Source organism: Salvelinus fontinalis, chromosome 7 (genome assembly GCF_029448725.1).
Source record: "Salvelinus fontinalis isolate EN_2023a chromosome 7, ASM2944872v1, whole genome shotgun sequence".
In the NCBI taxonomy this organism is placed as follows: domain Eukaryota; kingdom Metazoa; phylum Chordata; class Actinopteri; order Salmoniformes; family Salmonidae; genus Salvelinus; species Salvelinus fontinalis.
The window spans coordinates 22212318-22227709 of NC_074671.1; the positions used below are offsets into that span (position 1 = coordinate 22212318).

General features: G+C 45.2%; 1 protein-coding gene across 1 annotated transcript in view; it reads right to left on the bottom strand.

Annotated features, from left to right (window-relative positions):
* Positions 1 to 15392, bottom strand: part of sycp2l (synaptonemal complex protein 2-like) — a 38152-nt gene that overhangs the window by 12246 nt on the left and 10514 nt on the right. The window contains exons 19-25 of the mRNA XM_055928705.1: positions 13589 to 13641; positions 13346 to 13391; positions 12021 to 12305; positions 4365 to 4497; positions 2262 to 2338; positions 1780 to 1834; positions 1356 to 1469 (exon numbers count right to left, since the gene is read on the bottom strand). Coding sequence (XP_055784680.1) covers positions 1356 to 1469; positions 1780 to 1834; positions 2262 to 2338; positions 4365 to 4497; positions 12021 to 12305; positions 13346 to 13391; positions 13589 to 13641 — 763 coding nt within the window. The remainder of the gene's footprint in view (positions 1 to 1355; positions 1470 to 1779; positions 1835 to 2261; positions 2339 to 4364; positions 4498 to 12020; positions 12306 to 13345; positions 13392 to 13588; positions 13642 to 15392) is intronic.

Genomic DNA, 15392 nt, shown 5'->3' on the forward strand with positions numbered 1-15392 from the left:
ACAATTGGAAAGAGGATTCAGAGAAAATTACTTTACCCCAGTCCTCAGCAGTCCAATCCCTGTACCTTTTGCAGAATATAAGTATGTCCCTGATGTTTTACCTGGAGAGAAGTGGCTTCTTTGCTGCCCTTCTTGACACCAGGCCATCCTCCAAAAGTCTTCCTGGTGCTTGCTGGACTTTCTTGGGCGCCCTGAAGCCGCCTGATGAGCCGATAAATGGTTGATTTAGGTGCAATCTTACTGGCAGCAATATCCTTGCCTGCGAGGCCCTTTTTTGTGCAAAGCAATGACAACGGCACGTGTTTCCTTGCAGGTAACCATGGTTGACAGAGGAAGAACAATGATTCCAAGCACCACCCTCCTTTTGAAGCTTCCAGTCTGTTATTCGAACTCAAATCAGCATGACAGAGTGATCTCCAGCCTTGTCCTCGTCAACATTCACACCTGTGTTAACGAGAGAATCACTGACATGATGATGACAGGTGGTTCTTTCGTGGCAGGGCTGAAATGCAGTGGAAATGTTTTTTGGGCAAAGCGGGACTTTGTAATTAATCTGATCACTCATAACATTCTGGAGTATATGCAAATTGCCATCATACAAACTGAGGCAGCAGACTTTGTCCCCATGTGCAGTTGCAAACCGTAATCTGGCTTTTTTATGTCGGATTTGGAAGCAGTGGCTTCTTCCTTGCTGAGCGGCCTTTCAGGTTATGTCGATATAAGACTCATTTTACTGTGGATATAGATACTTTTGTACCGGTTTCCTCCAGCATCTTCACAAGGTCCTTGCTGTTGTTCTGGGATTGATTTGCACTTTTCACACCAAAGTACGTTAATCTCTAGGAGACAGAATGCGTCTCCTTCCTGAGCGGTATGACGGCTGCGTGGTCCCATGGTGTTTATACTTGCATACTACTGTTTGTACAGATGAACGTGGTACCTTCAGGCATTTGGAAATTGCTCCCATGGATACGGAGTTTGAAGGTAGGCCTTGAAATACATCCACAGGTACACCTCCAATTGACTCAAATGATGTCAATTAGCCTATCAGAAGCTTCTAAAGCCATGACATAATTTTCTGGAATTTTCCAAGCTGTTTAAAGGCACAGTCAACTTAGTGTATGTAAACTTCTGACCCACTGGAATTGTGATACAGTGAATTATAAATGAAATAATCTGTCTGTAAACAATTGTTGGAAAAATTACTGGTGTCATGCACAAAGCAGATGTCCTAACCAACTTGCCAAAACTATAATTTGTTTTAACAAGAAATTTGTGGGGGTTGAAAAACACATTTTAATGACTCCAACCTAAGTGTATGTAAACTTCTAACTTCAACTGTATGTATGTATTACCAGCAGCCTCCTCAAGAGGTTCTGAGGGAAAGAAGGCCCTGGGTCTTTGCCTTGGATCACTTTCTAGCGGCACACTCTTCTTCTCCGCTGCACCTCCCGAGTCAGCACGCTCTGCTGAGTAATATGGCCATTGACCATGGTCAGCTCCAGTCCACACCTTTATGGTAATTTATCCTTCACTGAGGGCCATGTTTTATCAAGTGTTCTATCATATTAAAACATTTTGCAACTGAAAACGAACAAACTTTTGTTATAGGACAAGTTCAGGTAGTCCCTCCCAGTTAATCCTTTAAATTCAGTTTGATGCCTAATGAATACGACCACGGTAAGTATTTGAAAACAGATGCTCTTTTAGAATTTTTAAGAGACCAGATTGGTCAACAGTACATGTCAAGTCATTGCAGAGAGACTTCAGGAGACATACCTGAGGCCAAAGGCCTCTTCCTATGAATTCCAGCCTCTTGATTGGGAACATGGTCCTGAAATAATAATTTTACATTATGACCTGGACTGAAATAGGTGCTGGTACTAATTTTGTGTGCCAGTACTGTTTATATTTAGGTGCAGGAGCATTATGACAGATTATGTGTATATTATTAAAATCTATACATGTTATAACACATTACTTAGAAACAACAGTACAGTAAACACCCAACAAAACAATAGAATAACTAGCACCAGGGTACAACTGGAGGTTCTCTGTTAGTAAATCTTCCAAGAGAAGACTTAGGAATAGGAGAGGGATTCTCCTATTGGAGAGGTGAAACATGTGTTATTGGGATGCATCATGAGTCTGGTGCCAGATCTGTTTGTGCTGTTGTGCCAATGCTTATGGTCGTAGTCTATGGCGTTGGCTAAAGATCACATACAGATCTGGCACCAGGCAAGTACTACGGAGTACCTTACAGTAGGTGTAGATTCATCTTGTTCCTCCCGGTGAAACACAGATTCATCCAAGTCCTCCCCAGTCACATCATGGAAGCCTACAAGGAATGCAATGTTGTTAGCTAATGTGACACCTGTATGTGATGTGAGACCTGTATGGGACTTTTATTTTGACACGCTGTATACCTGTATTGAAGGGAAAATCCCATACAGGTTTCACATCAGCTACAGGTCTAAATATAGCCCCATTATCCATGAGAAACATGTCTGTATACCACAATGTGCGATGTGGGTGGCAGGTGTGGAAAAAAAATCTGCCGATGTGCCAAGCTTGAGAAAGGCACTTAACCCGAATGCTCCTGTAAGTCACACTGGATAAAAGTGTCTGCTAAATGACAAATAAAATCAATTCAAACATAGTTAACATTGCCCTTATGAGCCCTGGTCAACTGTACTATATTGAATAGGGTACCATTTCAAAATGCAGCCTTGTTCCGATGAATGCCTTCGTAAAGTATTCAGACCCCTTGACTTTTTCAAGATTTTGTAATGCTACAGCCTATTCTAAAATGTACTAAATCGTTGTTTTTTGTGTCAATCTACACACAATACCCATAACAAAGCAAGAAGAGACATTTTTGCTATAAAAAAATAAAATAATAATCACTGAAATATCACATTTACATATGTATTGAAACTCTTTACTCTGTACTTTGTTGAAGCACCTTTGGCAGTGATTACAGCATCAATTATTGGGTATGATCCTACAAGCTTGGCACACCTGCATTTGGGGAGTTTCTTCCATTCTTCTCTGCAGACCCTCTCAAACAGTGTCATGTTGGATGGGAGCGTCGCTGCACAGCTATTTTCAGGTCTCTTCAGAGATGTTCGATCGGGTTCAAGTCCGGGCTCTGGCTGGGCCACTCTAGGACATTCAGAGACTTGTCCCGAAGCCACTCCTGTGTTGTCTTGGCTGTGTGCTTAGGGTCGTTGTCCTATTGGAAGGTGAACATACACCCCAGTCTGAGGTCCTGAGCAGGTTTTCATCAAGGATCTCTGTACTTTGCTCAGTTCATCTTTCCCTTGATCCTGACCAGTCTCCCAGTCCCTGAAAAACAACCCCACAGCATGCTACCCCCGCGCCTTACCGTGGGGATGGTGCCAGGTTTCCTCCAGACGTGATGCTTGGCATTCAGGCCAAAGATTTAAATCTTGGTTTCATCAGACCAGAAAATCTTGTTTCTTATAGTCAGATGCTTTAGGTGCCTTTTGGCAAACACCAAGCGGGCTCTCATGTGTCTTTTACTGAGGAGTGGCTTCCATCTAGCCACTCTACCATAAAGTCCTGACTGGTGGAGTGCTCCAGAGATGGTTGTCCTTCTGGAAGGTTCTCCCATCTCCACAGAGGAACTCTGGAGCTCTGTCAGAGTGACCATCGGGTTCTTGGTCATTTCCCTGACCAAGGCCCTTCTTCCCAATTGCTAGTTTGGCCGGGCGGCCAGCCCTAGGAAGAGTCTTGGCGGAGGCCACTGTGTTTTTGGGGACCTTCAAAGCTTCAGAAATGTTTTGGTACCCTTCCCCAGGTCTTTTCCCCGACACAATCTTGTCTCGGAGATCTACGTACAATTCCTTCGACCTCATGGCTTGGTTTTTGTTCTGACCTTCTGGCACTGTCAACTGTGGGACCTTATATTAACAGTTGGGTCTCTGGTAAATTCAATTGATTGGACCTGATTAGGGTAGAGGTGGAATGCAATCAAGTTGTAGATAAAAAAAATAAATTTTTTTTTAAATGTAACATTTATTTAACTAGGCAAGTCAGTTAAGAACAAATTCTTATTTACAATGACGGCCTACCGGGGAACAGTGGGTTAACGCAAGGATGATAATGGAAACAGGATGCACCTGAGCTCAATTTCGAGTCTCATAGCAAAGGGTCTGAATACCTATGTAACAAAGGTATTTCTGTTTTCTAAAAACGTGTTTTCACTTTGTCATTATGGGGTATTCTGTGTAGATTGCTGAGGATTTTTACTTATTTATTCAATTTTAGAGTAAGGCTGTAACGTAACAAAATGTGGAAAAAGGGGTCTGAATACTTTCCGAAGGCACTGTATAGCTTGCCTGAATCTCGTGATATCAGTTTGGACGTAGGAGGAAACTCCAGAGATTCTTCCTCTTTGAGCTTGTCAAATAGCCGTTCTGCAATGTTTTTACTTGGTGTTCCCCCCGCTGATCTGCATGCTGGTGTACGGTGCTGTTCAAAACAGAAAGGGGATGTCGTGGACATCAATTGTCAAACAGCAACAACATTTCATATCACACCGAGGTAGAGGCAAACCAAGAACTGGACCTATGCTATTACAGCTACAGTCGTGGCCAAAAGTTGAGAATGACACAAATATTAATCTTCAAAGTCTGCTGCCTCAGTTTGTATGATGGCAATTTGCATATACTCCAGAATGTTATGAAGATTGATCAGATGAATATCAATTAATTGCAAAGTCCCTCTTTTCCATACAAATGAACTGAATCCCCCAATAAACCTTTCCACTGCATTTCATCCCTGCCACAAAAAGGACCACCTGTCATCATCATGTCAGTGATTCTCTCGTTAACACAGGTGTGAATGTTGACGAGGACAAGGCTGGAGATCACTCTGTCATGCTGATTTGAGTTCGAATAACAGACTGGAAGCTTCAAAAGGAGGGTGGTGCTTGGAATCATTGTTCTTCCTCTGTCAACCGTGGTTACCTGCAAGGAAACACGTGCCGTCGTCATTGCTTTGCACAAAAAGGGCCTCACAGGCAAGGATATTGCTGCCAGTAAGATTGCACCTAAATCAACCATTTATCGGATCATCAAGAACTTCAAAGAGAGCGGTTCAATTGTTGTGAAGGCGGCTTCAGGGCGCCCAAAAAAGTCCAGCAAACGCCAGGACCGTCTCCTAAAGTTGATTCAGCTGCGGGATCGGGGCACCACCAGTACAGAGCTTGCTTGCAGGCAGGTGTGAGTGCATCTGCACGCACAGTGAGGCGAAGACTTTTGGAGGACGGCCTGGTGTCAAGAAGGGCAGCAAAGAAGCCACTTCTCTCCAGGTAAAACATCAGGGACAGACTGATATTCTGCAAAAGGTACAGAGATTGGACTGCTGAGGACTGGGGTAAAGTCATTTTCTCTGATCAAATCAAATGTATTTATATAGCCCTTCTTACATCAGCTGATATCTCAAAGTGCTGTACAGAAACCCAGCCTAAAACCCCAAACAGCAAGCAATGCAGGTGTAGAAGCACGGTGGCTAGGAAAAACTCCCTAGAAAGGCCAAAACCTAGGAAGAAACCTAGAGAGGAACCATGCTATGAGGGGTGGCCAGTCCTCTTCTGGCTGTGCCGGGTGGAGATTATAACAGAACATGGCAAAGATGTTCAAATGTTCATAAATGACCAGCATGGTAAAATAATAATAATCACAGTAGTTGTCGAGGGTGCAACAAGTCAGCACCTCAGGAGTAAATGTCAGTTGGCTTTTCATAGCTGATCATTAAGAGTATCTCTACTGCTCCTGCTGTCTCTAGAGAGTTGAAAACACCAGGTCTGGGACAGGTAGCACGTCCAGTGAACAGGTCAGGGTTCCATAGCCGTAGGCAGAACAGTTGAATCTGGAGCAGCAGCACGGCCAGGTGGACTGGGGACAGCAAGGAGTCATCATGCCAGGTAGTCTTGGGCTCAGGTCCTCCGAGAGAGCGAAAGAATGAGAGAGAGAATTAGAGAGAGCATACTTAAAATTCACACAGGACACCGGATAAGACAGGAGAAGTACTCTAGATAAACAGACTGACCCTAGCGTCCCGACAAACTACTGCAGCATAAATACTGGAGGCTGAGACAGGAGGGGTCAGGAGACTGACCCCATCCGATGATACCCCTGGACAGGGCCAAACAGGCAGGATATAACCCCACCCACTTTGCCAAAGCACAGCCCCCACACCACTAGAGGGATATCTTCAACCACCAACTTACCATCCTTAGACGAGGCTGAGTATAGCCCACAAAGATCTCCGCCACGGCACAACCCAAGGGGGGGGGGGGAGGGGGGCGCCAACCCAGACAGGAAGATCACGTAAGTGACTCAACCCACTCAAGTGACGCACCCCTCCTAGGGACGGCATGAAAGAGCACCAGTAAGCCAGTGACTCAGCCCCTGTAATAGGGTTAGAGGCAGAGAATCCCAGTGGAGGGGAACCGGCCAGGCAGAGACAGCAAGGGCGGTTCGTTGCTCCAGAGCCTTTCTGTTCACCTTCACACTCCTGGGCCAGACTACACTCAATCATATGGCCTACTGAAGAGATGAGTCTTCAGTAAAGACTTAAAAGGTTGAGAACGAGTCTACGTCTCTCACATGGGTAGGCAGACCATTCCATAAAAATGGAGCTCTACAGGAGAAAGCCCTGCCTCCAGCTGTTTGCTTAGAAATTCTACGGACAATTAGGATACCTGCGTATTGTGACCATAGCGTACGTGTAGGCATGTACGGCAGGTCCAAATCGGAAAAGATACAAATTGGAAAGAATCAGAAAGATCCGGGTAGCCGGAAAGTAGAGCATTGCAGTAGTCTAACCTAGAATTAACAAAAGCGTGGATTAATTTTTCTGCATAATTTTTGGACAGAAAGTTTGATTTTTGCAATGTTATGTAGATGGAAAAAAGTTGTCCTTGAAACAGTCTTGATATGTTCGTCAAGAGATCAGGGTCCAGAGTAACGCAGAGGTCCTTCACAGTTTCATTTGAGACGACTGTACAACCATCAAGATTGTCAGATTCAACAGAAGAGCTCTTTGTTTCTTGGGACCTAGAACAAGCATCTCTGTTTGTCCGAGTTTAAAAGTAGAAAGTTTGCAGCCATCCACTTCCTTATGTATGAAACACAGGCTTCTAGTGAGGGCAATTTTGGGGCTTCACCGTGTTCCATTGAAATGTACAGCTGTGTGTCATCCGCATAGCAGTGAAAGTTAACATTATGTTCTCGAATGACATCCCCAACAGGTAAAATATATAGTGAAAACAGTAGTGGTCCTAAAACGGAACCTTGAGGAACACCGAAATGTACAGTTGATTTGTCAGAGGACAAACCATTCACAGAGACAAACTGACATCTTTCCGACAGATGAGATCTAAACCAGGCCAGAACTTGTCCGTGTAGACCAATTTGGGTTTCCAATCTCTCCAAAAGAATGTGGTGATCGATGGTATCAAAGGCAGCACTAAGGTCTAGGAGCACGAGGACAGATGCAGTGCCTCGGTCTGACGCCTTTAAAAGGTAATTTACCACCTTCACAAGTGCAGTCTCAGTGCTATGATGGGGTCTAAAACCAGACTGAAGCATTTCATATACATTGTTTGTCTTCAGGAAGGCCGTGAGTTGCTGTGCAACAGCTTTTGATTTTTTTTTTTTTGAGGAATGGAAGATTCGATATAGGCCGATAGTTTTTTATATTTTCTGGGTCAAGGTTTGGCTTTTTAAAGAGAGGCCTTATTTCTGCCAATTTTAGTGAGTTTGGTACACATCCGGTGGATAAAGAGCCTTTTATTATGTTCAACATAGGAGGGCCAAGCACAGGAAGCAGCTCTTTCAGTAGTTTAGTTGGAATAGGGTTCAGTATGCAGCTTGAAGGTTTAGAGGCCATGATTATTTTCATCATTGTGTCAAGAGATATAGTACTAAAACACTTGGGTGTCTCTTGATCCTAGGTCCTGGCAGAGTTGTGCAGACTCAGGACAACTGAGCTTTGGAGGAATACGCAGATTTAAAGAGGAGTCCGTAATTTGCTTTCTAATGATCATGATCTTTTCCTCAAAGAAGTTCATGAATTTATTACGGCTGAAGTGAAAGCCATCCTCACTTGGGGAATCTTTTTAGTTAGCTTTGCGACAGTATCAACAAAAAAAATTGGGTTGTTCTTATTTTCCTCAATTAAGTTGGAAAAATAGGATGATCGAGCAGCAGTGAGGGCTCTTCGATACTGCACGGTAGTGTCTTTCCAAGCTAGTCGGAAAGACACTACCATTGGCGCCAATTCTGTTCCAATTTTCTGGAAGCTTGCTTCAGAGCTCGGGTATTTTCTGTATACCAGGGAGCTATTTTCTTATGACAAATGTTTTTAGGGGTGCAACTGCATCTAGGGTATTGAGCAAGGTTAAATTGAGTTCCTCAGTTAGGCGGTTAACTGATTTTTGTCCTCTGACGTCCTTGGGTAGGCAGAGGGAGTCTGGAAGGGCATCAAGGAATCTTTGGGTTGTCTGAGAATTTATAGCACAACTTTTGATGATCCTTGGTTGGGGTCTGAGCAGATTATTTGTTGCGATTACAAACGTAATAAAATGGTGGGCCGATAATCCTGGACTATGAGGAAAAACATTAAGTCCACAAAATGTATTCCATGGGACAAAACTAGGTCCAGAGTATGACTGACAGTGAGTAGGTCCGGAGATATGTTGGACAAAACCCACTGAGTCGATGATGGCTCCGAAAGCCTTTTGGAGTGGGTCTGTGGACTGTGAATATTAAAATCACCAAAAATGTGAATATTATCTGCTATGACTACAAGGTCCGATAGGAATTCAGGGAACTCAGTGAGGAACGCTGTATATGGCCCAGGAGGCCTGTAAACAGTAGCTATAAAAAGTGATTGAGTAGGCTGCATAGATTTCATGACTAGAAGCTCAAAAGACGAAAACGTCAATTGTAAATTGAAATTTGCTATCGTAAATGTTAGCAACACCTCCGCCTTTGCGGGATGCACAGGGGATATGGTCACTAGTGTAACCAGGAGGTGAGGCCTCATTTAACAAAGTAAATTCATCAGGCTTAAGCCATGTTTCAGTCAGGCCAATCACATCAAGATCATGTTCAGTGATTAGTTCATTGACTATAAGTGCCTTTGAAGTGAGGGATCTAACATTAAGTAGCCCTATTTTGAGATGTGAGGTATCACGATCTCTTTCAATAATGGCAGGAATGGAGGAGGTCTTTATTCTAGTGAGATTGCTAAGGTGAACACCGCCATGTTTAGTTTTGCCCAACCTAGGTCGAGGCACAGACAGTCTCAATGGGGATAGCTGAGCTGACTACACTGACTGTGCTAGTGGCAGACTCCACTAAGCTGCCTGGCCGGCACGCACCCTGCTGCCTGGCCGGCACGCACCCTGCTGCCTGGCCGGCACGCACCCTGCTGCCTGGCCGGCACGCACCCTGCTGCCTGGCCGGCACGCACCCTGCTGCCTGGCCGGCACGCACCCTGCTGCCTGGCCGGCACGCACCCTGCTGCCTGGCCGGCACGCACCCTGCTGCCTGGCCTGCACGCACCCTGCTGCCTGGCCTGCACGCACCCTGCTGCCTGGCCTGCACGCACCCTGCTGCCTGGCCTGCACGCACCCTGCTGCCTGGCCTGCACGCACCCTGCTGCCTGGCCTGCACGCACCCTGCTGCCTGGCCTGCACGCACCCTGCTGCCTGGCCTGCACGCACCCTGCTGCCTGGCCTGCACGCACCCTGCTGCCTGGCCTGCACGCACCCTGCACGCTATCTCATTGTGGAGCTAGAGGAGTTAGAGCCCTGTCTATGTTGTCAGATAAGATGAGAGCACCCCTCCAGCTAGGATGGAGTCCGTCACTCCTCAGCAGGTCAGGCTTGGTCCTGTTTGTGGGTGAATCCCATAAAGAGGGACAATTATCTACAAATTCTATCTTTTGGGAGGGGCAGAAAACAGTTTTCAACCAGCGACTGAGTTGTGAGACTCTGCTGTAGAGCTCATCACTCCCCCTAACTGGGAGGGGGCCAGAGACAATTCCTCGATGCCGACACAGCTTTCTAGCTGATTTACAGGCTGAAGCTATGTTGCGCTTGGTGACCTCTGACTTTCATCCTAACATCGTTGGTGCCGACGTGGATAACAATATCTCTATACTCTCCAGTTTTAGCTTTAGCCAGCACCATCTTCAGATTAGCCTCAACGTTGGTAGCCCTGCCCCCTGGTAAACAGTGTATGATCGCTGGATGATTCGTTTTAAGTCTAATACTGCGGGTAATGGAGTCGCCAATGACTAGGGTTTTCAATTTGTCAGAGCTAACGATGGAAAGCTTCGGCGTCTCAGACCCCGTAACGGGAGGAGTAGAGACCAGAGAAGGCTCGGCCTCAGACTCCGACTCGCTGCTTAATGAGGAAAACCGGTTTAAAGTTTGTTGGCTGAATGAGCGACACCGGTTGAGCATTCCTACAGCATTTCCCTCCAGAAGCCATGAGAAAGTTGTCAGGCTGCGGGGACCGTGCGAGGGGATTTGTACTAACGTTACTATCTGTACTTACTGGTGGCACAGACGCTGTTTCATCCTTCCCTACACTGAAATGACCCTTGCCTAACGATTGCGTCTGATGCTGGGCTTGCAGCACAGCTATCCTCGCCGTAAGGCGATCGTTCTCCTGTATATTATGAGTACAGCGACTGCAATTAGAAGGCATCATGTTAATGTTATTACTTAGCTTCGGCTGTTGGAAGTCCTGATGAACCATGTCCAGATAAAGAGTCCGGAGTGAAAAAGTTGAATGAAAAAAGTTGAGGGAAAAACAAAAAATATAAACAGTAATTGAAAAGTAAAAACCGTAAAGTTGTCAGGTAGCAAGGTAAGGTTGGCAACAAAACGCACAGCAACACGTAAACAAGTCTGCAAGTTGTGACTGGAAAATGACCAGTGATGCGGATTTCTGTTGTGAAGAAGAGATGTGAAGAATCCCCTTTCCGATTGTTTGAGGCATCCGGGAAAAAGCTTGTCCGGAGAAGATGAGGTGAGCGCTACCATCAGTCCTGTGTCATACCAACAGTAAAGCATCCTGAGACCATTCATGTGTGGGGTTGCTTCTCAGCCAAGGGAGTGGGCTCAATCACAATTTTGCCTAAGAACACAGCCATGAATAAAGAATGGTACCAACACATCCTCAGAGAGCAACTTCCAGCAACTTCCAACCATCCAGGAACAGTTTGGTGATGAACAATGCCTTTTCCAGCATGATGGAGCACCTTGCCATAAGGCAAAAGTGATAACTAAGCGGCTCGGGGAACAAAACATCAATATTTTGGGTCCATGGCCAGGGAACTCCCCAGACCTTAATCCCATTGAGAACTTGTGGTCAATCCTCAAGAGGTGGGTGAACAAACAAAAACACACATTCTGCCAAACTCCAAGCATTGATTATGCAAGAATGGGCTGCCATCAGTCAGGATGTTGCCCAGAAGTTAAATGACAGCATGCCAGGGCGGATTGCAGAGATCTTGAAAAAGAAGGGTCAACACTGCAAATATTAACTCTTTGCATCAACTTCATGTAATCGTCAATAAAAGCCTTTGACACTTATGAAATGCTTGTAATTATACTTCAGTATTCCATAGTAACATGTGACAAAAATATCTAAAGACACTGAAGCAGCAAATTGTGGAAATTAATATTTGTGTCACTCAACTTTTGGCCACGACTGTACATCCTAGGATTTGTTTTTCACTTGATATTCTTCAAGAATAAATTACCATGAAACGGATTCCTAGATCCCATACTGTACCTATAAAAAAACACTGCGGCATACCCAATCATTCTGTCCATTTTGATAACTGCCCAACATGTTAATGACAGTCTGTTCTAAGGGGTGGTACTGTCTGGTAGCCTAGGTGAAATAGGGCTATGGTTGCCATTAGCTATGAAGTTACTAACCTAGAATAAAGGAGAGACGTGTTACCTTGACAGGGGAGGCCTCGTCTGCACTGCTGGGAGAGGACAGTGGGAGAACTGTAGAGAGAGTGAGGGGGAGACGGGCTACAGCAGGATGTCTACTAGACCAACGCAGCTCAGAGCACTCAAACAGAATGAGTGGGTGTGAGGGGAGGCGGGACGTGGCATGCTCACTCTTCAGTTTGCTCTTGGTTTTGGGCTTCTTCCTGGTGTAGTCGTGTTTGGCCCGCTGGGACAGGATCACACTGCTGCCAGCCTCAGCAGGGGGAGGAGGAGAGCCTTTTGATTTAGACTATAGAGGATATGAATAAAGTTCAATACCTTATTCATTCATACGAATAGGACAGTTTCAAAACAACGCCCCTGGCTACAGCAGTGTTTCCCAACTCCGGTCCCCCATACCCTCAACAGTACATACATTTGGTGTGGCCTCAGACAAGCACACCTGATTCTACTAGTCAACTAATCGTCAAGACCTTAAGTTGAATCAGGTGTTTTAGTTTACGACAAAATGTGTTTTGTTGGGGGTCCTGGAGTACTGGAGTTAGGAAACACTGGGCTTCAGTATGAATACATTTGGTGGAAAATAGCTACGATATCACAAATGGTTAGCAGCGTGCCTCGACCTCTTTGTGGGGCCGCACAGCCCTCCATGTGCTCGCCAGAGGTAGCCTGACTGCCATTAGGTACCGAGATGAGATCCTCAGTCCCCTTGTGAGACCATATGCTGACACATGCACATTTGTGGCCTGCTGGAGGTCATTTTGCAGGGCTCTGGCAGTGCTCCTCCTTGCACAAAGGCAGAGGTAGCGGTCCTGCTGCTGGGTTGTTGCCCTCCTACGGCCTCCTCCACGTCTCCTGATGTACTGGCCTGTCTCCTGGTAGCGCCTCCATGTTCTGGACACTACGCTGACAGACACAGCAAACCTTCTTGCCACAGCTCGCATTGATGTGCCATCCTGGATGAGCTGCACTACCTGAGCCACTTGTGTGGGTTGTAGACTCCGTCTCATGCTACCACTAGAGTGAAAGCACCACCAGCATTCAAAAGTGACCAAAACATCAGCCAGGAAGCATAGGAACTGAGAAGTGGTCTGTAGAACCACTCCTTTATTGGGGGTGTCTTGCTAATTGCCTATAATTTCCACCTTTTGTCTATTCCATTTGCACAACAGCATGTGAAATTTATTGTCAATCAGTGTTGCTTCCTAAGTGGACAGTTTGATTTCACAGAAGTGTGATTGACTTGGCGTTACATTGTGTTGTTTAAGTGTTCCCTTTATTTTTTTGAGCAGTGTACTTTGATCAAATAGTGAAAATTGTTTTGCAAACCTTTTGCTTCGGTTTCTCCTTGTTGGTTGGGGTAGAGTGTGTTGACCTGAAGCAGAAGACACAGAAGGACATGGAGATTGACAATCAATGAACTGTAATTGCACTAGTCCTCTGCAACTAGTAGTGACCACTCGATTACCAAGGGACAACATCAACTACAGACACAGTTTCAGACAACTGTGACTAATATAACAGGAACAGAACTGTTAGGTGTCCTGTAGAGGTCTGGGACTGTGGCCTTACCCGCCAGAGGAGAGAGACTGAGTGCTGAAGAGCCTTGTTTTTGCTCTGGCCACCTGCAAAACAGACAAACAGCACACACACACAGATATTTAAATGTAGAGGGAAATATAGCCAAACAGATGCCCTTGAGGAAAGTCATTTAGTACTTGACACACTAAACATACACAATAGCCAGTCGACAATAAGTAGTCTATATACATTTCTCTATCTACAAACTGACCTGGTACCTCTTCAAAGCAGTCAAGAATGTAATACTCTCTGGCTTCCTGACATGTGACAAGTCTGTATACGTGGCACCAATAGTCTCAGTTACTTCAACAGTGACCTGAGGCAGTCAGACGTTAACACATGCAGTGATGGTGATGCCGAGGCCCAAGACATCACAGACGTTTTCAGTGACATGATCTGACTGCACAAGCAGTGTTCCTGTGGTCTCCAGAAGGTGGCAGGTTTTCATTATGATCTTGGACACTCCCCTCCGTATTTATTTAGAGACAGTGAAGCTACATTTGTCTCTATAGTCCAGCATTTTGGATTTGAGAACATTTCTCATACGAGGCACAGTACAGAATGTCACCTACTTGAGGGTATTTTCATAGATATCCATTTTACCGTTTAGAAATGAAAACACTTTATGCATCTAGTCCCTCCATTTTTTCATAAGCATTTGGACAAATTCACTTAGTGAATACCTTATTTACATGCATTTGCAGTTTGGGTTGTGTTTCTGATTATGTTGTGCCCAATAGGAACGGAATGGTTAATAATGTAGTGTCATTTTGGAGTCACTGTTATTGTAAATAAGAATGGAAGAGGTCACTGAACACATCTACATTAATTTGGATGCTACCTACCATGATTATGGATAATCACTCATTCACAATTAATTCATTACCCATGACAGCATCCATATTAAATGTAGGTGTTCAGAAAGGTCTTCCATTCTTAGTTACAATTCAAAAGTGACAAACATTCACCCTTCAGTTCTTTTTGGGCAAAACAAAACCTACAAATGCATCCAAGTGCTAGTCATTGAGTGCTAGAAATACGGGACCAGATACTAAACTTACGCCTACTTTAAGACACTATAAGTTCATGTCAAAATACACACATACAAAAGTATGTGGATATCTGCTCATTGAACATTTCATTCCAAAATCATGGGCAATAATATGGAGTTGGTCCCCCTTTTGCTGCTATAACATCCTCCACTCTTCTGGGAAGGTTTCCACTAGATGTGGAAACATTGCTGCGGGGACTTTCTGCCATTCAGCCACAAGAGCGTTAGTGAGGACACTGATGTTGGGCGAATAGACCTGGCTCGCAGTCAGCGTTCCAATACATCCCAAAAGTGTCCAATGGGGTTGAGGTCAGGGCTCTGTGCAGGCCACTCAAGTTCTTCCACACCGATCTCAAACCATTTCTGTATGAGCCTCGCTTTGTGCACGTGGGCATTGTCATGCAGAAACAGAGTTCAATCTTGTTAATCATTGTCTGAGAGTTTTAAGGTGCCTTTTGGCAAACTCCAAGTGGGCTGTCATGTGCCTTTTACCGAGGAGAGGCTTCCATCTGGCCGCTCTACCAAAAAAGGCTGATTGGCGGAGTGCTGCAGAGATGTTTGTCCTTCTGGAAAGTTCCAGAGAGGAACTCTGGAGCTCTGTCAGAGTGACCATCGAGTTCTTGGTCACCTCCCTGACCAAGGCCCTTCTCCCCCGACTGCTAGTTTGGCCAGGCGGACAGCTCTAGGAAGAGTCTTGGTGGTTCTAAACTTCTTCCATTTAAGAATGATGGAGGCGTCAGTGTT